Below are 24,168 nucleotides of genomic sequence, written 5' to 3' on the forward strand. Positions count from 1 at the left end.
AAAGCACCAATGATGCAGCTAATTAACTCTGCCAGCAAAGTTGGAAGGAACTTATGATTTCCTCCCTGTTTGTGTTTGTAATTTGTGAGTGTGTTTGTTTGTGAACAGCTTCCTGGCCACAATTTTAATTGCATAGTAATGAAACTTGCAGGGATTAACTTATGTAAAAAGCTGGAAGTGATTACATTTTGGAAGGTCATGGTCAAGGTCAAGCAAAATGTCCAATTCACATAATCAGCCATAAGTTTGGACACTGTCATTAAAGAGACTTCAAAATTGGTTCATATTCAAGTGTATGAAAATCCACTCCAATTAATACATGTTAAGGTCAAAGGTCAAGATAGCGCAAAAGCTTGAGAAAGAAGCTGCCGCAGCAGACGTCTGCACTCTACTGAGTGCCCCACTAGTTTACGCAAGTTCCCACCTTTTAAGTGGTAGATAGCGACTTCATTTTCATGCCCTTATGACAAGACAGATTTGAAACTTATTCACTTTCCACCTTCCTGTATTATAATCCTGTGAGACATCAAAGAAGTGGAGCTGGGGTGAGAGTGACTGCTCCCCGCACTCTAGTTTTGGAGTGTTTGAATGTGCGTGGATGTAGTACGATGGAGAATAAAAGATGTGAGATTGGAAGTATGTTTAGGAATAGAAGGATGGATATATTGGCCTTGTATGAGACAAAGATAAAAGGGAAAGGTGAAGTGATGTTTGGTGAAATGTCTGGTAGAGTGTCTGGGATTGAAAGGGGAAGAGCAAGAGAAGGTGTGGCTTTATTGCTGAGTGAATGGATGACCGGTAAAGTAGTGGAATGGAGGGAGATATCATCTAGGTTAATATGGGTAAGGGTTAGGTTGGGTAGGGAATGTTGGGCTTTTGTCAGTGCGTATGGGCCAGGTTGTGAGAAGAGTGAAGAAGAGCGGAATGAGTTCTGCAATGAACTAGGTGTGTAGAAGGACTGGGTAGAAGGAATTATGTAGTTGTCATGGGTGACTTAAATGCTAGAGTGGGTGCTGGAGAGGTAGAAGGTGTCATTGGGAAGTATGGCATACCAGGTGAAAATGAAAATGGTGAGAGACTGGTAGATATGTGTGTTGAACAAGAGATGGTGATAAGTAATAGCTTTTTCAAAAGGAAAGATAAAAACAAGTATACATGGGTAAGAGTGGCAAATGGAAGAGTGGTAGAAAGGGCGTCAATGGATTATGTGTTGATAACTAAAAGAATGTTTGGAAGATTGAAAGACGTGCACGTGTTTAGGGGTATGGCTAACGGCATGTCAATCATTTTTTGGTGGAAGGAAAATTAGTTGTAGCAAAAGAGTGGGGGAATAGAGTAGGTGGATGTAAAAGGGAGCTAGTGAGGGTTGAAGAGCTAATAAAACCGGGGGTACAAAGTAAATATCAAGAAAAGTTGAAAATGGCATATGACGAAATGAAAGTAAGAGAAACTGGTAATTTAGAGGAGGAGTGGAAGTTAGTAAAAGAAAATTTTGTTGGAATTGCAAGTGATGTGTGTGGCAAGAAGTTTGTTGGGGGCAGCATGAGAAAGGGCACTGAATGGTGGAATGAAGGAGTGAAGGTAAAAGTGGAAGAGAAAAAGAGGGCTTTTGAAGAATGGCTGCAGAGTAATAGTATAGAGAAGTATGAAAGATACAGAGAAAAATGTGGAAGTAAAGCGCAAGGTAAGTGAGGCAAAGAGGGCAGCTGACCTGAGGTGGGGTCAGGGATTGGGCCATTCATATGAAGATAATAAGTAGTAGTTTTGGAAAGAAGTGAAGAGAGTAAGGAAGGCGGGTTCAAGAATTGAAGAGACCGTGAAAGATGGAAATGGAAGGTTGTTAAAAGGAGAGGAGGCAAGGAAAAGGTGGGCGGAGTATTTTGAAAGTTTATTGAATGTTGAGGATAATAGGGAGGCAGATATGATTGCTGTTGCAGGTGTTGGGGTGCCGGTGATGGGAGATGAGAATGAGAGAGAGATTACAAGAGAGGAAGTGAGGAGAGCACTAGATGAAACGAGAGTAGGAAAAGCATCTGGTATGGATGGTGTGAGAGCTGAGATGTTGAAGGAAGGGGGTGTGACTGTACTTGAATGGTTGGTGAGACTGTTTAATGTGTGTTTTGTGTTGTCTATGGTACCAGTAGATTGGGTTTGTGCGTTTATTGTACCACTATACAAGGGTAAGGGAGATGTGCATGAGTGTTGTAATTAAAGGGTTATTAGTTTATAGAGTGTAGTTGGAAAAGTGTATGGTAGAGTACTGATTAATAGGATTAAGGATAAAACAAAGAATGCAATCTTAGAAGTACAGGGTGGTTTTAGAAGAGGTAGGGATTGTATGAATCAGATTTCTACAGTTAGGCAGATATGCGAGAAATATTTAGCAAAAGGTAAGGATGTGTATGTTGCGTTTATGGATCTGGAGAAAGCGTATGATAGAGGTGATAGGGAAGCAATGTGGAATATAATGAGGTTATATGGAGTTGGTGGAAGGTTGTTGCAAGCAGCGAAAAGTTTCTACAAAGGTAGTAAAGCAAGTGTTAGGATAGGAAATGAAGTGAGTGATTGGTTTCCGGTGAGAGTAGGACTGAGACAGGGAAGTATGATGTCACCGTGGTTGTTTAACTTGTATGTTGAAGGAGTGGTGAGAGAGGTGAATGCTCGAGTGCTTGGACGAGGATTGAAACTTGTAGACGAGAATGACCATGAATGGGAGGTAAATCAGTTGTTGTTTGCGGATGATACTGTACTGGTTGCAGATGCGGAAGAGAAGCTTGGCCGATTAGTGACAGAATTTGGAAGGGTGTGTGAGAGAAGGAAGTTGATAGTTAATGTGGGTAAGAGTAAGGTTATGAGATGTACGAGAAGGGAAGGTGGTGCGAGGTTGAATGTCATGTTGAATGGAGAGTTACTTGAGGAGGTGGATCAGATTAAGTACTTGGGGTCTGTTGTTGCAGCAAATGGTGGAGTGGAAGCAGATGTACGTCAGAGAGTGAATGAAGGATGCAAGGTGTTGGGTCAGTTAAGGGAGTAGTAAAAAATAGAGGGTTGGGCATGAATGTAAAGAGAGTTCTGTATGAGAAAGTGATTGTACCAGCTGTGATGTATGGATCGGAGTTGTGGGGAATGAAAGTGAGAGAGAGACAGAAATTGAATGTGTTTGAGATGAAGTGTCTAAGGAGTATGGCTGGTGTATCTCGAGTAGATAGGGTTAGGAACGAAGTAGTGAGGTTGAGAACAGGTGTAAGAAATGAGTTAGCAGCTAGAGTGGATATGAATGTGCTGAGGTGGTTTGGCCATGTTGAGAGAATGGAAAATGGCTGTCTGCTAAAGAAGGTGATGAATGCAAGAGTTGATGGGAGAAGTACAAGAGGAAGGGCAAGGTTTGGGTGGATGGATGGAGTGAAGAAAGCTCTGGGTGATAGGAGAATAAATGTGAGAGAGGCAAGAGAGCGAGCTAGAAATAGGAATGAATGGCGAGCGATTGTGACGCAGTTCCGGTAGGCCTTGCTGCTTCCTCCAGTGCCTTGGATGACCATGGAGGTAGCAGCAGTAGGGGATACAGCATTATGAAGTTTCATCTGTGGTGGATAATGTGGGAGGGTGGGCTGTGCCACCATAGCAGTACCAGCCGAACTCGGTTGAGTCCCTTGTTAGGCTGGGAGGAACATAGAGAGGAGACGTCCCCTTTTTTGTTTCATTTGTTTGATGTCGGCTACCCCCCAAAATTGGGGGAAGTGCCTTGGTATATTTATGTATAATTACAAAAAAACATTAAAGACCATGTAAGAGCAAAAAAAATTTTAAAATTTGTTGTAGGTCCTTACACAATGGCATTTGTAAGGCGACTGACCTACATCCCAGTCAGTCTATTTTACCAGATATTCAAAGATAGAAAAGGTAATTATAATTTCAATTTCTTGCACTGTATATGCTATAGAACCAAATTTTATAATAAAGAGAAAAATTAGCATAAATAGGTAATAACCATAACATTGAACTTTTACTCTACAGGTAATGCAACAATAATCATAATATTGTAATTATTGCCTAACACGTTTACTCTGGAAGATGTCCCAGCGTACCTTTATTGCCGAAGAATGACGTTCTCCCTGCTTTAAGACAGTCGAGGCCTTCTACTTTCCTTTACCTTACCATGTATGGATTTGTTTATTTGATTATGTAAATGGTTTACTTTTTCAAAAGTTCTAATGTAAACCTCTCCCTTTTCTATTTAATTTTCATCACTTAATTGATAGAGAATTGTATTGTATTATAAATACTGTATGGTGTGGTAATGCTGTAGGTCCCCTCAACCAGCCTGGCTTTATTTATAAGTCAGCAAACCAACGTGCAATGCAGCACCACATGAAGACCCTTCTGCCTACTCATTGCAGGGCTGCACAATATTAAGGGATGTATAACTACCGAGCTATATCTGAATTGGTTTCTCCATTCCTTCCTACTAAATGTTGCATTTTAAGTTTCTGCTGACCATTGAAAATAATCCCAAACATCTACAACCTGTGCAGGTTCTCCATGATAATGTTGAGGTGGTGTTCTTTCCTTGGATTTCATCACTTATCCAAACCATGGACCATAAGTCATTAAGAACCTTAAAGCCCATCACAGCAAACATGTGATGGCAAGTCTCTAACCTCCCATGAATGAAGATCATGACCTAGGAGCTACGCAATATTGAAAGAGTTTCACTACTGCTGACTACCACTCTGTGGCAAAGATATCCTTCAAGGACATAAAACCACATACAGTAAATGCCTACTGGAAATATTTGTGTACCAAGTGTGTGCGTAAGAGCTTTGGTTCTAACAATGCCTTAAATGAAATGGCAAAGACAACTGTGGTAAGGGCACAAAAAAAGGCTGAGGACGACATCCTAGAACTTCTTGAAGGACATGACACCGAGCTGACCAAGAAGAACCTTGAGACAATGGTAATGTCAGCAGGCAAGGAAGAGAAAGAAAAAGATGATTAAAGCAAGTGTGAGGAACACAACATAACTCTTGATAAGTTGTGAGGAGATATCACACCTGCCAGAGGCACTGAAAAACAGTGCCTACAGTAAGGTACGTGCCACAAATGAAGCTTTTTTTTCCTACAAAAACATTATGAAAGAAATGAAGTGGAAGAGAAAACAGTTCGCCACTACAATGTTCTTCAGTAAGCAAAGGAAACCTCTCAGCCACACACTAAATCCGCTCCATCTTCTACCCCTTCCCCAGTCCCAGTGGAAAGTCACATCAAAGGTGGTGATGATGTAGAAGAACTTCCACCCACCATAAAGAACAGGTAAAGTAATTCTACAGCTCTATTGAGGCTATGTTCATATCCTGTACTACATAATTTTTTTAAAAATGAACCTAAATAACCTAATTTTATGGCAGAGATTCAAAACTACCGAAAGTCCTAACATACAAATTCAATAGGTTCCAAGAAGGAGTGAAGAAAGCTCTGGGTGATAGGAGGATAGATATGAGAGAGGCAAGAGAGCGTGCTAGAAATAGGAATGAATGGCGAGCGATTGTGACGCAGTTCCGGTAGGCCCTGCTGCTTCCTCCGGTTGTCTTGAATGACCACGGAGGTGGCAGCAGTAAGGGATTCAGCATTATGAAGCTTCATCTGTGGTGGATAATGTGGGAGGGCTGGCTGTGCCACCCTAGCAGTACCAGCTAAACTCGGTTGAGTCCCTTGTCAGACTGGGAAGAACGTAGAGAGTAGAGGTCCCCTTTTTGTTTTTGTTTCATTTGTTAATGTCGGCTACCCCCCAAAATTGGGAGAAGTGCCTTGGTATATGGAAGATGTGTGTAAGTCAAATTTTCTTAAATTTTGGCCTAGGATAGGCTTCACCCAACTTACATGCCTATGATTTTCAGCTGCAAGAGCCAAAAAATAGCACCATTTCATAGTGTAATTGTTGTCTTGCTTGCTGCATTAAATCATATATTGTTTTATAACAGTATTTCATTATGAACATTTGGTACAATATCCGAGATTTACAATTTCACTTGGATTTTTGTTTGCAACTGTGAATGATTGTAAGATGGAGACCTTCTACTTATTTTTCAATGCTAACAGCAGTAATAAAGATGCAGGAGCAACAGGGGTAGGTCAATTTGAACTTGTCATGCTATGCTATTATGTAACCATACTCTCGGGCACACTATTCTATCCTATTTCTCTTCCTCTTGTTTTGTTAAGGTTTTTATAATCTATTTAGGAAATATTTATCTTAATGATGTTACTGTTCTTAAAATACTTTATTTTTTCTTTTTTCCTTTCCTCACTGGGCTATTTTCCCTGGTGGAGCCCCTGGGCTTATAGTATCCTGCTTTTCCAACTAGGGTTGTAGCTCAGCATGTAGTAATAATAATAACAATCCTTTTGTTAACTGCATGACTTTTCCCAGCCCTCTCAACATCAAGAATGAAGGCTACTGTACCTGTTTCCATGATAACCTGTACAGTAAGTATTCCAATTATTATTTTGTTTTATTTCTTTAATGCTTTTATATTGCAACCATACCCTTTTAACCCTTTTACCCCCAAAAGGACGTACTAGTACGTTTCACAAAACTCATCCCATTACTCCCATGGACGTACCGGTGTGTCCTTGCAAAAAAATGCTATTAAAAATTTTTTTTCATATTTTTGATATTTTTTTGAGAAACTTCAGGCGTTTTTCAAAAGAATGAGACAAACCTGACCTCTCTATGACAAAAATTAAGGCTGTTAGAACAATCTAAAAAAAATATACTGCAAAATGTGCTTGAAAAAAAATAACCCCTGGGGGTTAAGGATTGGAAATTTCCAAATAGCCTGGGGGTAAAAGGGTTAAATGAGGCTTTGGAAAATATTCAGATTCAACAACTTCGGTTTTTCAGGTTATTGAAAACATTAGGAGTCCAGGTCATTTTGAAGATTCTTCAGGTTTCCTCTCAAAGTAATTCTATATTTGGGGATGATAATAAATATAGCTCTTTTTTCGAACTTTTCCATTGGAAAGGAACATTCAGTACTTCGTTCTACAGTTGGAGAAGGTCAAGTAGGCTACATGAAAGCATTGTCGATTCCTATGCGGAAAGTTTGTTTTGCAATTGGAACAAAATGTCCGATCTAGATAACACTTGCATTCCACTGATGCAGAACCATTTTGAAGATTCTTCAGGTTTCCTCTCAAAGTAATTCTATATTTGGGGATGATAATAAATATAGCTCTTTTTTCGAACTTTTCCATTGGAAAGGAACATTCAGTCCTCCGTTCTACAGTTGGAGAAGGTCAAGTAGGCTACATGAAAGCATTGTCGATTCCTATGCGGAAAGTTTGTTTTGCAATTGGAACAAAATGTCCGATCTGGATAACACTTGCATTCCACTGATGCAGAACCAATTACTACAGGTGAAATAGTTAGAATCTTCTTCATTTGGCTTAGTACGTCATTGGAAGTAAGGTTTCTGGACGCATCACTTTTCGTGGATGCTTCCCAAGATGGGAGGGGCACTTATGAATTTTTTTTATTTGTCAGGGAGTTGTTTGTAGGAAGAATCAAGACTTCAAATCAACTGCCTGAACTCTGGGGATTCTCATGGCCCTTCAGGCTCAAGAATCTCTGGTGATGGAGAAGTGCAGGCCACCGTATTCAGACAACACAGCAACATTGGCTTACATTCAGAAACAAGGGAGAACCAAGTCAAATTCCCTGTTTCAGATGGTAGAAGTTCTCTTATCTCAGATGATGTTGAGGGGAATAAACCTTTCACCTTAGTTTAATCCTGGGAAGCTGAACCTGTTAAATCAGTTAAGCAGGAAATGAGATTTGGTGGGGAAGACCAAATGCTGACATGTTTGCAATCTCTCTCAACAACAAGGCAGGGGTATATTGCTCTCCCATTTTAAATCCAGTGACACAGAAGATGGATGCCCTCTTACAGGATTGGTCAAATTTAGATCTACAGAATACTATTTTCCTGTTTTCAGTGATTCAGGCGGTGATAACCAAGTTCTGGCCCTCATCAAACAGCAGGCCGACTCTCATGGCACCCTTTTGGCTTCAGAGAGAACGGTTTACATATCTGTAGCCTCTGCTATTGATGTGTCCGAAGAGGTTACCTTACAAGACCAATCCTCTCAGACAGCCAACTTCCAAAGCGGTTCACTTAATTCCCTACACGCTTCATCTAACCGCATGGAGACTATCCACCGTATTCTCAGAGAAAAAGGTTTTTCTAGATGCTTAGATAAAAAAAACAATCTACCAATAATATACAGTATATAACTAACAACGGAATGTTTAACTACAATTGGTACTGGTACACATCTAAGAATATCTCAGTAAAAAGAACCAAATTGGATATTGTTTTCTTACATTTTTCATTTTACATACAAAATTTGTCTATTGGAGCTATCAAAGGTCATAGGTTCATGCTTAATACTGTTCTCAAACATCTAGGATTTATCTGAATCAAGTACATGTATTACTACTGATGTTTTGAGGTCATTTATTATTGAAAAACCAAGTTATAAGAACAGCTTATTGAAATCTACATGTAATATGTAATCATACAATATCTTAAAAACTCTCATTTTGAACCTTTGAAAGACCTTTCTTTTAAAGATCTCACAGTTAAAACTTTTTCTCTTAGCTTTAGCATCAGCTAAATGTATTAATGTAGTGAACTACATTACTTGAACTTATACAGGTACTTTCCTTTATAGTGGGTTTTGGTGAAAAGAACCTTTTTTCCTTTTAACTACTGGCACTTCCAGAGATGAAAAAAGGTTTTAGACCAGCAGTTAGCCTCAATTTTTCCATGTTCTTTGGAAAAGTAAGTTAGAAATACCTCAGAAAAAGACGCCTATGCCTCATTAGTGCCATTAACAGTTATTTAGACAAAACTGAAATCATCAGGGGGAATGTTCCTAATTTATTTAATGGGGTTAGGGTTACAAATTATCCTCTCTCCAAGTATGGTATATCATTTCTTATTAAGGGTCTAGTGACCATAGCTCATATAGAATTGGATCAAGGTTAAAGTAAGGACTTGAGTTGAAAGTTCATGACATCAGAAGATTTTATACCTCTCTTATTATCTGTATAAATCTTTCTTTGGAAAATCTTTTGGCGGTAGCTCAGTAGCGTATGTCCGTTTTGTCTAAACATTACTTGAAAGAAGCCTTGTTCTTTTATAAGAATTTCTTGGCACTGGGTCCTGTTTTAGCTGTGGGTGATGAAGCTAAATAAAATCCCGAGTGTTCCATGGAAAGAAAACAAATGAATATTTCTTCATACAAATCAAAGATAAACTACTATGTTTACTTTCCTCAGAATTCATTTGCATTATGAAAGTAAAATGTGAAAAGATGGTACATGTCCAAATACTCATCTGATTACAAAAAGTTGATAAATTAATGAAACAATTCAAAGAGCAGCAGACAATTTGCATCAAGAAATGGGATGATACTGTCAGTATTATTCATGCTAGTTATATTGTTAGCAAAAAAATCAGACATTTGAAAAATTATTCCGATGGTGAATTTGTGAAAGGCCTACAAGCAATAGTAATTATTTTGTGTCCAGGTATAAATTAAGCATTATCGGTTTGTCTCGTAGAACTGTAAGAAGACATTGACAAACTTGTTACCAACGTAGAAATAGGGTTAAAAGAACTTGCTTTGAAGTTCAAGTATTTTTTCTTAGCTATTGCTGAAAGTACGGTATTGACGTGTCAAATACAACCTAACTTGCAGTTTTTGTACGTGGATTTGATTGACATCAAGTTTTCTGGCAGCCTGACATCGAAGATCATTGACGCAAATTTTGTATGCGGATTTGATGTGGATTTCAATATCAATGAAGATAATGCCTGGTCTTCAAGTAATGAAAGACACTACCACTGGATAGAATATTTTCCAAGAATGGAAATAGTTATTGGCCAAATTTGATCTATATCTTAAAAAAAAATCTTCATGGTTTGTTAACAGATGATGAATCTACTATTATTGGTAGTAAAGTAGGCTTAACTTCAAAAATCAGATCAAAATTAGCTTCTATGAATATAAAATAACCTAGTTCCAACTTTGTTGGCAGAGGTAATAAGGGTATGATCATGCATGGACAACCAAGTCGGTCTCTCTCCCGTTAAGTAACCTCTGAATAAAAACAAATAAAACCTATGATATCACCTAAACCGGTATGCAATACGAGACATGGAAAAAGAAACGATTCCCTCTACATTGAAAGACTATACCAAAAGGATCTGTATGTGACATTTAAGTTCTTAAATCGTCTGGTAAGGAGGACTGACTATATTTACACCTGATAAATGGAGGCTTTGCTGTAATGATTTCCCCCCGCTCCACTAAGAAAACATATGATGAAGATATTTAACAATGTGGCATATAAATTACCAGGGAGAACAAGATACCTGAAAATTATCTTAATTGTAATATAATGTCAAAGTATAAAGCTTTCTTGTATATACTTAAATAAATCTAAAATTACAAGCAATTGTTGGATTTCTAAGGGTATAAAATGTATCTAGTTACTAGATTTGATTACATAGAATTCATATCATCATCACGACTGAATCATGAAAGGAACCGATGAGAGAATACTTAATTTACCAAAGGCAAATATGTAAAGAAATAAAACCCAACATACATAAACAACATTGGCATTTGTCAAGCAAGCAAGCAGCCAACTGACAGCATTAATCAGAATGTATCATTATTCCACAGATATAAAATGAGTAACTGTAAGAATGAAGAAACCAGAGGTATAAAAGAAGACAGTCACCTCAGAAAAGGGGGAAAACAGTAGGAAATACAGTATGTTTATTGTTAGAAAGCTACTGTGTGTACAGAATTACACTACAGTATATATATTTGAAGAGGATAAAATTACAGTAGCTTACAACTTTCTCTAGTCCTGAAGAGGACCTCAAAGAAAGACTTCCAACTATTTTTGACTTATACAGTACATTTCTTCTGTATATAGAGATTTTTCACAAAAAAACTAAAAAACACAGAGAAATGTTTTTCCTCCCTTGATATAAGAAAATATTTATGAAGTTATCTAAACCATCGGATCTATACACATTACGAACAGAGTAGGTGCGACATATATGCTTATTCCCTCAAAGGAGATCTCCCACAGTATACAAAAACAGGGCTTCTTTTGTTGCTTACAAGGCAGTCACCCAATACAGACCAAAGACAATCTTTTGGACTGATTGCCTAGGTTAAAAAAAATCAGTAAAAAGTCACAAAACCTAATACAGTACACCATTGTTTGAGGATTAATCTTAACTGTCACTAGATCCTGACATTTCACTCTTATCGATGTTCTTAAAGAAGTATACCTTCCATCTTTAAAAAATCATATTGCTCTGGAAAAATTACTATAAACAGTAGGTCCACAAGTTACAACAGAGATCCAATCCCCTGATATTTTATAACACGAGCTTGTCTGAACAAACTTAAATACAGTACGTACTATAGTTTACGAAGCTATTCACCTATATTAATGTAGTATTAAAGTGATAACCTATGACATAAAAAACCACTTTATGAAATGGAAACATCACTACTAATAAAAAACACATGAACATAATTATATGATAAGATAAAGTGACAAAAAAATCAAACAATTACCGGTACTTTATCACAGCTGCATTGCAACCCCATAACGTTGTAAGTCAAAACCATTGAAACCTGAGGACTTCCTGTATAGTACAGTATTGCATAAAATACAACCTTGCTTCGCTCTCTATTAAAAACCAATAAATTCTGCCATATTACTTTTCTATAATCATCTATACAATACTGTACACAGAACTCTTATGTTCACTATCCTATGGTCATCTTATGATGTGCACTTACTCAAGACATAAGCTCCTTTACCCAGTTCGAAATAATGTCGACGTTTCTGTCGTTCCTCTTCCTCACTTTCTCTAAACCCTTCCACAAATATTACATGCTTCTATGTATAAATAAAGAGTATACCACATAATTAAAATTTTCTTCTTTACCATCTTTTTCCCTTTAGGAAATACAGTACCCAATCATTCCTCCCAACTATTTACTGGGAATATTTAAATAGAATACATACATTTATACACTAGACCTTAAGATTTAATGTATACTATATAATATTTATTAAAATCTATGTGTATTATCCTTGCCAGAACCGTTATTAACCCTTCGTCTTTTGTATCTACTTTCATCATATGTGCAATAAGCATAAACAAGTACTTATCCAACAAATGATGTGCAATATTAATTTCTTCCAGTAATTTTAAAAAATAGAAATGACAAACAACTTGAACATGTTCATAGAGCTTTGACACTTACCTGTTTCAGAATCAACAGTAAAATTGAACTGCAGCCATGGCCCATCACTTGCTTTGTCATCGAACTCTGGGTCTCCTTTTGGCTGCAAATAAACAGTTCTTCATTTCATATGCTGTATTGCATAACAAAGATGAATCTTTGCACCCATAAAACAACTAACGCATTTACCCAACATGTAAACTTTATGATTAAATTTAGTTTGAGATAACTGGAGTACTAGAGTAAGTAAATGACAAATTTGGAAATTATTTGTATTTTTTCTAACTAATAAAAACCTGTAGTTATTTATAGGGATATGTATCCGCAAAAGCTGAAACTAGCCATGGACTTTTTAGAGAGGCGGAACTACCCTACTGATAGTTAGCAGGTAGGAGGTGGAGCTGGGGTACCAGGCCAACCGTCTCAGACTCACACTTGTGTATTCTGATCACTTCTTGAAAAGAATTTAATTTATGTACTAAAAAATCTCTATATCATCCTTTAGGCTCCAAGTAAAACTGAATCTCCCATTTGCTTTCATTTTGTATACTTCTGTCTCTTCCTACAGGGTGTCATTTTTCAACTTTATCTTGCTTGATTTCAATCTATTAATCCTTCAAAAAAAACTCAAAAGCAATCTTGAAATGTAACAAATTGGAATCACTAAACTGCTTCAAGGTACAGTACTATTATTGTCGTTTTAATTGATGGTTAGTTTAACCTCACCTCTCCATCCAAATGCTTTGCTCTTATAGGTATGGCATACTATCTCCCCTACACAATAAAGAGCAAGTGTTTGGCTATATGCATATATATAAATAAGGGATTTTGACGAAGGAAAAATCTATTTCTGGGGAGAGACAATACTTATATTTCTTTCCAGTAAAGATCAGTGGCACTGTCAGACGTTTAATAACTAGGTCTCCTCCCGTCCCTCGGGTAAAGGAAGGGGTGGGAAGGATTGAATCTGTGTGCATATCTATCTAAATATTTAGCCATCATTTTTTATGGGCCGCATACAAAAGTACAGTATACTATAATAATCTTGTCTTTTACAGACGGATCTTCCTTAATCCTGAAGAAATAGATCTTGTAATACATACAGCAAATTTTCTTGGATTTGATTTATACAATTTAGTGCCAGGATAGTTATTCAGTACAAAGGACAAATGGGGAAAACCCTACAATTGTACTATGAAGTAAAATTTAAAAAGGTTGGAAAAGTCATATTTTATTGGATACTCGGTTTGAAGAGACTTGACACACCCATAAAATCTAGCAATAGCCATGGTCTCCATTATCTAAAGTGACAACTACTGTCCTAAAAGGCTTGGCACAAAAACTAGAATGCCTGGTATGTTAAGGCAGCAGCAAAACAAAGGACTGTTCATTTTTAATTCTCAATGCAAAATAGGGAAGGTATCCACATTGTGTAGGTTTTCATGATCATCCTGATTCAAAGAACTTCATGTGCTTTATAAACATTACTACATACTAATGCCAAATAAAAAATATTTTCAATGATAAAAAATTTATTTTACTTGCATATTAACATTCTGTCATATCTAAATTCTGTTGAGGCTTAACATTCTCAACTTTTCATTATCACTAACATGATACAGCATATAATGACAGATTCATATTTTGCAAGGCTGCGTACACATTCCCAATGAAGTGGAAAATATCCTTGGTTTTATTAGAAATGTTATTTTCATTAGTAAAATAAATTTTTGAATATACTTACCCGATAATCATGTAGCTGTCAACTCCGTTGCCCGACAGAATTCTACGGGAGGGATACGCCAGCTATCACTATACTAGAAGGGGGTGTACTCACCAGTGCCACCTGTGGCCAGGTACTGCAGTACTTCTTGTTGACACCACCTCACTTTTTCCTCGATCCACTGGTTCTCTATGGGGAGGAAGGGCGGGTCAATTAAATCATGATTATCGGGTAAGTATATTCAAAAATTTATTTTACTAATGAAAATAACATTTTTCAATATTAAACTTACCCGATAATCATGTAGCTGATTCACACCCAGGGGGGTGGGTGAAAACCAGTGTACATGACTAAAGGATAGCTAAGTATCCCGTATTTCATATAATCAGTTATTTCAGAATAACAATGAAATAATAAGTACCTGGTAAGGAAGTCGACTTGAACCGTTACTCTGCCTTTATTAAGTTCGTCTTCCTTACTGAGCGCAGCGTTCCTCTTAGGAGGCTGAATCAACTCTAAGGTGCTAAAGTATATAGGGCTGCAACCCCTACTAAAGGACCTCTACACAACCTCTAACCCAGGCGCTTCTCAAGAATGAATTGACCACCCGCCAAATCAAAAGGATGCGGAAGGCTTCTTAGCCTACCGTAACAACCATAAAAACAACAATAAAAGCATTCAAGAGAAAGGTTAAAAAAGGTTATGGGATTAAGGGAATGTAGTGGCTGAGCCCTCACCTACTACTGCACTCGCTGCTACGAATGGTCCCAGGGTGTAGCAGTTCTCGTAAAGAGACTGGACATCTTTAAGATAAAATGATGCAAACACTGACTTGCTCCTCCAATAAGTTGCATCCATTATGCTCTGCAGAGAACGGTTCTTATTAAAGGCCATCGAAGTGGCTACGGCTCTCACTTCGTGGGTCCTTACCTTCAGCAAGGCAAGGTCTTCCTCCTTCATATGAGAATGGGCTTCTCTAATCAGAAGCCTTATATAATACGAAAGTCCGTTTTTGGACATGGGCATCGAAGGTTTCTTGATTGCACACCATAAGGCTTCTGACTGTCCTCGTATAGGTTTTGACCTATTAAGATAATATTTCAGAGCTCTGACAGGGCAAAGAACTCTTTCTAGCTCGTTACCTACCATGTTGGAAAGGCTAGGAATTTCAAACGATCTAGGCCAAGGACGTGAAGGAAGTTCATTCTTAGCTAAAAATCCGAGCTGTAAAGAACATGTTGCAGATTCGGATGTGAACCCAATGTTCTTGCTGAAGGCATGAACCTCACTGACTCTTTTAGCTGTTGCAAGGCAGACGAGGAAAAGAGTCTTGAGGGTAAGGTCCTTGAAGGAAGCTGACTGGAGAGGTTCGAACCTAGGCGACATAAGGAACCTTAAGACTACGTCTAGATTCCAGCCTGGAGTGGGTAAACGACGTTCTTTAGCAGTCTCAAAAGACTTAAGGATGTCTTGAAGGTCCTTGTTGGAAGAAAGGTCCAAACCTCTGTGGCGGAGAACTGAAGCCAACATACTCCTGTACCCTTTAATCGTAGGAGCCGAAAGGGATCTCTCATTCCTTAGATGTAATAGGAAGTCAGCTATTTGGGTTACAGAGGTATTGGTGGATGAAACTGCATTGGCTCTACACCAGCTCCGGAAGACTTCCCACTTGGATTGGTAGACTCTACGAGTGGATACCCTCCTTGCTCTGGCAATCGCACTGGCTGCCTCCTTCGAAAAGCCTCTAGCTCTAGCGAATCTTTCGACAGTCTGAAGGCAGTCAGCCGAAGAGCGTGGAGGTTTGGGTGCAACTTGTCTACGTGAGGTTGACGTAGAAGGTCCACTCTTAGAGGAAGAGTCCTGGGGATGTCGACCAGCCATTGTAGTACCTCTGTGAACCATTCTCTTGCAGGCCAAAGGGGAGCAACCAGCGTCAGCCGTGTCCCTTCGTGCGAGATGAACTTTTGAATGACTCTGTTGATGATCTTGAACGGTGGGAATGCGTAAAGGTCGAGATGGGACCAATTCAGCAGAAAAGCATCCACATGAACTGCTGCTGGGTCTGGAACTGGGGAACAGTACAAAGGAAGTCTCTTGGTCATGGAGGTGGCAAACAGATCTATTGTAGGCTGACCCCACAAGGTCCAAATTCTGTTGCACACGCTCTTGTGAAGGGTCCATTCCGTGGGGATGACCTGATCTTTTCTGCTTAGGCGATCTGCTGAGACGTTCATGTTGCCCTGAATGAACCTCGTTACTAGGGTGAGGTTTAGACTTCTTGACCAAATGAGGAGGTCCCTTGCGATCTCGTACAGGTTCCTCGAATGGGTCCCTCCCTGCTTGGAGATGTAAGCTAAGGCTGTGGTGTTGTCGGAGTTCACCTCCACCACCTTGCCTAGCAGGAGGGACTTGAAGTTCAATAGGGCCAAATGAACTGCCAGGAGCTCCTTGCAGTTGATGTGGAGCGTTACCTGTTCCTTGTTCCACGTTCCCGAGCATTCCTGTCCGTTCAAGGTCGCGCCCCAGCCCGAGTCTGATGCATCCGAGAAGAGATGAAGATTGGGGGTCTGAATCGCTAACGATAGGCCCTCTTTGAGAAGGAGGTTGGTCTTCCACCACAAGAGAGTGGTCTTCATCTCTTTGGTGACCGGGATAGAGACTGCTTCGAGCGTCAAATCCTTGTCCCAATGAGCTGCTAGATGGAATTGAAGAGGGCGGAGGTGGAGTCTCCCTAACTCGACGAACAGGGCTAACGATGACAGGGTCCCTGTGAGACTCATCCACTGTCTCACCGAGCAACTGCTCCTCTTCAGCATGCTCAGGATGCAATCTAGGGCTTGGCTTATCCTTGGGGCCGATGGAAAAGCCCGAAAATCCTGACTCCGAATCTCCATTCCCAGGTAAACAATGGATTGGGAGGGAATGAGCTGGGACTTTTCGAAGTTGACTAACAGACCCAGTTCCTTGATCAAGTCCAAAGTCCAGTTGAGACTCTCCAGACAGCGACGACTCGTGGAGGCTCTCAACAGCCAGTCGTCTAAGTAAAGGGAGGCTCTGATGTCGGATAAGTGGAGGAATTTTGCAATATTCCTCATCAGAAGCGTAAACACCATAGGAGCTGTGCTTATGCCAAAACACAGGGCTTGGAATTGGTACACAACCTTTCCAAAAACGAATCTCAGGAAAGGTTGGGAGTCTGGATGAAAAGGAACGTGAAAGTATGCGTCTTTCAGATCCAACGAGACCATCCAGTCCTCCTGCCTGACCGCTGCTAGGACCGACTTCGTCGTCTCCATAGTGAACGTCTGCTTGGAGACATAAGCATTGAGCGCGCTGACGTCCAGCACCGGTCTCCAACCTCCTGTCTTCTTGGCCACCAGAAAGAGACGGTTGTAGAAGCCCGGGGATTGATGGTCCCGGACTATAACCACTGCCTTCTTCTGTAACAGGAGCGACACCTCCTGGTGCAACGCTAGCCTCTTGTCCTTTTCCTTGTAGTTGGGAGAGAGGTTGATGGAAGAAGTGGTCAGAGGGGGTTTGCGGCAGAATGGTATCCTGTAACCCTCCCTCAGCCACCTGACAGACTGGGCGTCTGCACCTCTCTTTTCCCAAGCTTGCCAGAAGATCTTGAGTCTGGCTCCTACTGCTGTCTGGAGAGGAGGAGAGTCAGTGTTTGCCTTGAGAAGTCTTGGAACCTTTCCTAGACTTGCTCCTGGAAGAGTCTGGACGGGAGCTTCCTCGGCTGGGGGCTCTACCACGAAAGGGCGGAATAAACCTCGTAGCAGGCGTATCAGCAACTGGGGTGCGGTAAGACCTGGGGACTGAGGGAGCAACCTTAGTCTTACGAGCTGAAGAGGCCACAAGATCATGAGTGTCTTTCTGAATCATTGCCGCAGACAAGTCCTTGATAAGTTCTTCGGGAAACAAGAACTTAGAAAGCGGAGCGAAAAGGAGTTGAGACCTTTGACAAGGTGTGATACTGGAAGAAAGGAAGGTACAAAGTTGCTCCCTTTTCTTAAGAACTCCTGACACAAAAATTGAAGCAAGCTCGCCAGATCCATCCCTAATAGCTTTATCCATGCAGGACATTAAAAGCATGGCCGAGTCTTTGTCCGCAGGGGAGGTCTTCTTGCTAAGGGCCCCCAGGCACCAGTCTAGAAAATTGAACATCTCAAAGGCACGAAATACACCCTTTAGTAAGTGGTCTAGATCGGAGAAGGTCCAGCAAACCTTAGAGCGCCTCATTGCTGTTCTACGAGGAGAGTCGACCAAACTCGAGAAGTCAGCCTGGGCAGAGGCAGGTACTCCCAAGCCTGGTTCCTCTCCTGTGGCATACCATACGCCCGCTTTAGAAGTGAGCTTAGTCGGTGGGAACATAAAGGAAGTCTTCCCTAGTTGCTGCTTAGACTGCAACCACTCCCCTAAAATTCTTAAAGCTCTCTTAGAGGACCTTGCAAAGACTAGCTTAGTATATGTTGACTTGACAGGCTGCATGCCCAGCGAAAACTCAGATGGCGGAGAGCGGGGGGTAGCAGAGACAAAATGGTCCGGGTATACCTCTCTGAAAAGAGCCAGGACCTTACGAAAGTCAATAGGTGGAGGAGAAGACTTGGATTCTTCCACGTCTGATGAGGGATCCAGGTGCGCAGCTTCCTCATCAGAAACCTCATCACCAGAGTGTAGCGAAGTGAGAGGTAATGGAACAGTGGTATGCTGAACAGCAGAATCTGAACAAGCGGGTGCAACAACGCTTGTGGTTTCATCCTCAAGTCTCTGTTGATGAGATAAAACCTGAGGTTCAGGCTGCAAAGGCTGGTCAAATAGAGTAGCGGAAGGTAGGCGCATGGGTAGAGGAGGCTGACTCCTGGCATGAGTGTCTTGACTCAAGAGTTGCGGATGCGCAGTAGCAGGTTCCTGAGGAACGAGTTGAGGTTCCTGAGGTGTGAGCTGCGAGAGTTGAGGTAGCGGCTGCGCAGAACGCAGTTCTTGTCTCGCGAGTTGAGGTTCCTGAGGCGCAAGGCTAAGGTGTTGAGGCTCTCGCCTTGAGGAGGGTTGAGGTCGCTGCAGCGAGTGCTGAGGTGGCTGCCTCATGGATGGAAGAGGTTGTCGTACCTCAACAGATTGTTGCCTCGCTGGTGGAACCGCAAGCGGAAGCGGAGGAAGAAAGGCATAAGCTTCCTGCTCCCATTGCTGAGGTTGCCTTAAGGAAGGCGGAGGTAGCTGCACACCGCTGGAAACTGGCAACTCAGTACGCAGTAAGGTATCCTGAGGAGCCTCAACTTCGTACGCCTGGCAGACTGGACTGCGGTTAGGCGGAGCGAACGCAGGAGGAGGCGTAACCTTCTCAGCCTGACACTCACGCATTAAGACTGCAAGCTGTGACTGCATGGACTGCAGCACAGTCAACTTGGGGTCGACAGACGCTAAGGTCTGCTGAGGCAAAGCCTTAACAGAAGATGAGGTCTGTTGCGGCATCACCTTACCCCTCTTAGGAGGAGTGCAGTCACCTGATGACTGCGGAGAGTCAGAGCTAATCCAATGACTGCAACCAGGTTGAGCTCTTGAGGTCTGGACTTTGCGTTTGAGAGGTCTTGAGACCTGAGTCCAGCGTTTTCTCCCTGACAATTCTTCAGCAGACGAGTAAAAGACGGGCTCAATCGTCTGCGGGTGGGAGTGACGGTCTTTGTAAGACACGCCCGCAACCACCGAGGATACTTCTGTGCGCCGATCAAGGCCTGCCGAACCCTTTTGCCCTTCGACATTGCTTCTCCCCTGGGCTTGGGAGTTTGCAAGAGGTCCCGGACTGGGAGGACGACTGGCACGCACAGAAGTACCCTCACGCACCACACTGACACTGACACTAGCACTTGGCACTGCACTGACACTAGCACTTGTCACAGCACTGGCACTATTACCTCCCACTGCACTTTTGACCTTAAGTTCCTTGACTTCGGCCATAAGAGACTTATGATCACTAACCACCGATTCCACTTTGTCACCTAAAGCCTGAATGGCACGCAAAACAACAGACATATCAGGTTGAGGGCAAATAGTAGGTTCGGGGGTAGCCACTACAGGGGGAGGAAAAGGTAGGGGATCATGAGGTGAGGAAAAAAGTGAAGAGCGAGAAGAACTCCTCCTAACTCTCTCTCTCTCTAACTTGGTTGAATATTTCAAGAATCGGACAAATTCAAGTTCCGAAAGTCCGGCGCATTCCTCACATCGATCTTCCAACTGACAGGGTCTTTCCCTACAGTCAGAACAAGCGGTGTGAGGATCTACCGAGGCCTTCGGAATACGCCTATTACAAGACCTACATCGTCTATGGGGTGGGGCTTGTGAAATGTCAGACATCTTGAATCAAAGAGTTAGCCAAGGGGGATTCCAAATCAAGCAAAAAGATCGTTAACCATTAATCAGAACTAAATAAAAGCTATCTAAGCTAATATAGAAGTTTTCCAGTATAGCGACAGCCGAAATCTGAGAGAAATACTTCACCAAAAGCCGTGAACAATACTCCAAGATCATAAGCGTATCCCATGAATGTCTTGCCGGAAGCACGACAGAGGAAAAAGTGAGGTGGTGTCAACAAGAAGTACTGCAGTACCTGGCCACAGGTGGCGCTGGTGAGTACACCCCCTTCTAGTATAGTGATAGCTGGCGTATCCCTCCCGTAGAATTCTGTCGGGCAACGGAGTTGACAGCTACATGATTATCGGGTAAGTTTAATATTGAACACTTTTTTTGTAACAGAAACCAATATAATTTTGCAGTCTTAATGACTGACATTTTGTACCGATTAATTTTCCAAATTGGAACTGAACTCAAAAAGTTTCCTGATAACTAATAAACATCCAGATATGCTATTTACCGTGAGTTTTATCCTAATTTAATAAACATTATCATAGTTAACAAGTGCTTCAGAAAATCATTTAAAAATAAAATGCTGTTAAAATGGAATTCATAGCAGTTTCTACCTTAGAAATTATGTAAAAGGAGCATTTCACTGGGAGGCACAGGTCGGAGCCCAGAAATGGCATTTGCTAAACAAGTAACACACTAGATTTGTGGTACCAGAATCTGAAATTTTATAAGTCGCTCATGAATGGCAGAGGCAAGGGACAGTGACAATGCCCTAGAGAATGACCATATATACATATGATCAGCACCCAAAGCCTACTCTCCACCCATGTAGACCTATACACTTCCCAAAAAACCCCATCCTTAGCTCACAAGGAAGGTGAGATTGCATACGCTTCAAGAATCTATCAAGTTTGACCAGAACTCTATCTCCAGTCCAGCAAAATGCCAGGCAGGGATGCTTCCCATAGGCCACCACAACCCTAACAATATCATCAGGTCATCTAAAACCCTTAAAGGGTATCATATTTTAAATAGTTATAGGAGGTTTTAGAGGTATGAGACTATGTCAGTAATATTAGCCAGAATACTCATAAAAATCATAAAACCCAATTCTCCTTTAACAAGAGAATGACATCTAAGATTATTCTAAACATGGCATCACCTCGGGTTGTTATCAAGCACATATAGAGACATCCTGACATTCAATCACAGAAGATGAAAAACATTCAAGTGCTGACTGGAGAACTAAAATTCGTCAAGCTTTGACCGGGTAAGACCATGATGATATAAAAAATAGGGGGCTACTATCCCTGGGATGATGATGGCAGTTTTACTTTAAAAAATAATCATGTCTTAATAATTGGGTATTAGAAAATTATAATGCTTAAATATAGTAAAGGGTTTGAAAGACCATACCGACAGAAAAATATCATGGGAAGCTATTTCACTTAAAAAAGACCAGCTGGGATACCCAAGGTTTAAAATCAAAGTTCTATACTTTTCTACACAGCAACAACTAAAACTTGAGACAAAAAATATATAAAAAAACAGTAGGAGAATGAAACAACTTAAAATAGGGAGAAAAGCAAGTCTAATGAGCAGCAAAAGAGAATATGGTTACACCAAGAGAAGTGAGTAGCATAAATGACCACATTGGGACCTGGGAGCCTACTTTAGCAGCCAGGCATAACAAAGGGGAAACACTAAAAGAAGCACTATAAAATGAAAGTCCAAAGAGATTGGACAGCCGGATAAAAGAAAGTGAGGTATACTGTAGTACATACATATACATACATATACCAAAGGCACTTCCCCCAATTTTGGGGGGTAGCCGACATCAGCAATGAAACAAAACAAAAAAGGGTACCTCTACTCTCTACGTTCCTCCAGCCTAACCAGGGACTCAGCCGAGTTCAGCTGGTACTGCTAGGGTGCCACAGCCCAACCTCCCACATTATCCACCACAGATGAAGCTTCATAAAGCTGAATCCCCTACTGCTGCTACCTCCACGGTCATCTAAGGCACCGGAGGAAGCAGCAGGGCCTACCGGAACTGCGTCACAATCGCTCGCCATTCATTCCTATTTCTAGCACGCTCTCTTGCCTCTCTCACATCTATCCTCCTATCACCCAGAGCTTTCTTCACACCATCCATCCACCCAAACCTTGGCCTTCCTCTTGTACTTCTCCCATCAACTCTTGCATTCATCACCTTCTTTAGCAGACAGCCATTTTCCATTCTCTCAACATGGCCAAACCACCTCAACACATTCATATCCACTCTAGCAACACATTCATATCCACTCTAGCCGCTAACTCATTTCTTACACCCGTTCTCACCCTCACCACTTCATTCCTAAAATATGATCACAAATAGGGCATAAAACTTCTTCTTTGCCTTCAGCTTTTCCAATTTCTTTATGGCAAAGCTGTTTCTAGTCAGCCCTCTTTATCTTTCTCTATCCTGTACATCTTGTTCTCTTAGACCCTTTTCCTTCATGTCCTTCAATAATTGATCTTTCCACCTGAACTTTGTCATTCCCCTTCTTCTTCTGCCCTCCACCTCCATGTTCATAACCCTTTTATATGTGTCCATCTTCTCTCCGCATGACATTACCAAACCTCATCAGGGCATAAAACAATGAGCGAAAATTGGCAATGGCCTTGAGGATCTCATACTCTACAAAAGACTTGAAATTCGAAGATGGTAAGACATTGATTTTGACAAAGGCTTTTATAATGCATAGGTTTGCACATTGAATGAACATGCTACCTACAAAATATGTTTAGATAATGCATAAAATTACTCTAATTGAGCTTGAATATTATGAATAGTGATTACGTAATCAATAAAAATATATAAAGTTTACAAATCAAATTAACACACTACCCCGAAATATGTTTGAATATGGATAAAATGTTATTTTCCTTAGTAAAATAAATTTTTTAATATACTTACCCGATGATCATATAGCTGCATCCCTGCTGCCCGACAGAAAAGTCTACGGGAGGAATACGCCAGCGATCGCTATACAGGTGGGGGTGCACATCAACAGCGCCATCTGTCAAGCAGGTACTCAAGTACTCGATGTCAACAACGAACCAATTTTCTCCTCTGTCCCACTGGTTCTCTATTGGGGAGGAAGGGTGGGTCCTTTAATTTATGATCATCGGGTAAGTATATTCAAAAATTTATTTTACTAAGGAAAATAACATTTTTCAATATCAAACTTACCCGATGATCATATAGCTGATTCACACCCAGGGGGGTGGGTAGAGACCAGCATAACAAGTTGACATTATGAGCTAAGTATTCCGTATTTTATTTTAGCAGTTATTCAAAATAACAAGCATAAAATAAATAAGTACCTGGTAAGAAAGACGACTTGAACAATTACTCTGCCTTTTTAAGTACGTCTTCCTTACTGAGCCTCGCGATCCTCATAGGATGCTGAGCGACTCCTAGGAGCTGAAGTATGAAGGGTTGCAACCCATACTAAAGGTCCTCATCAAAACCTTTAATCTAGGCGCTTCTCAAGAAATGATTTTGACCACCCGCCAAATCAAGTAGGATGCGAAAGGCTTCTTAGCCTTCCGGACAACCCAAAAATATTTCAAGAGAAAAATTAAAAAGGTTCTGGAATTAGGGAATTGTAGTGGTGGAGCCCCCACCACTACTGCACTCGTTGCTACGAATGGTCCCAGAGTGTAGCAGTTCTCGTAAAGAGACTGGA

General features: G+C 40.9%; 1 protein-coding gene across 4 annotated transcripts in view; it reads right to left on the minus strand.

Moving 5' to 3' along the window:
• cnc (cap-n-collar) overlaps window positions 1-24,168 on the minus strand; it is a 603,426-nt gene that overhangs the window by 551,404 nt on the left and 27,854 nt on the right. For all 4 annotated transcript variants that reach the window (XM_068364732.1, XM_068364731.1, XM_068364730.1 and 1 more), the window contains exon 4: window positions 12,370-12,451. In XM_068364732.1, coding sequence (XP_068220833.1) covers window positions 12,370-12,451 — 82 coding nt within the window. The remainder of the gene's footprint in view (window positions 1-12,369; window positions 12,452-24,168) is intronic.

The sequence above is a fragment of the Palaemon carinicauda genome, chromosome 41 (assembly GCF_036898095.1).
Source record: "Palaemon carinicauda isolate YSFRI2023 chromosome 41, ASM3689809v2, whole genome shotgun sequence".
Lineage (NCBI taxonomy): Eukaryota > Metazoa > Arthropoda > Malacostraca > Decapoda > Palaemonidae > Palaemon > Palaemon carinicauda.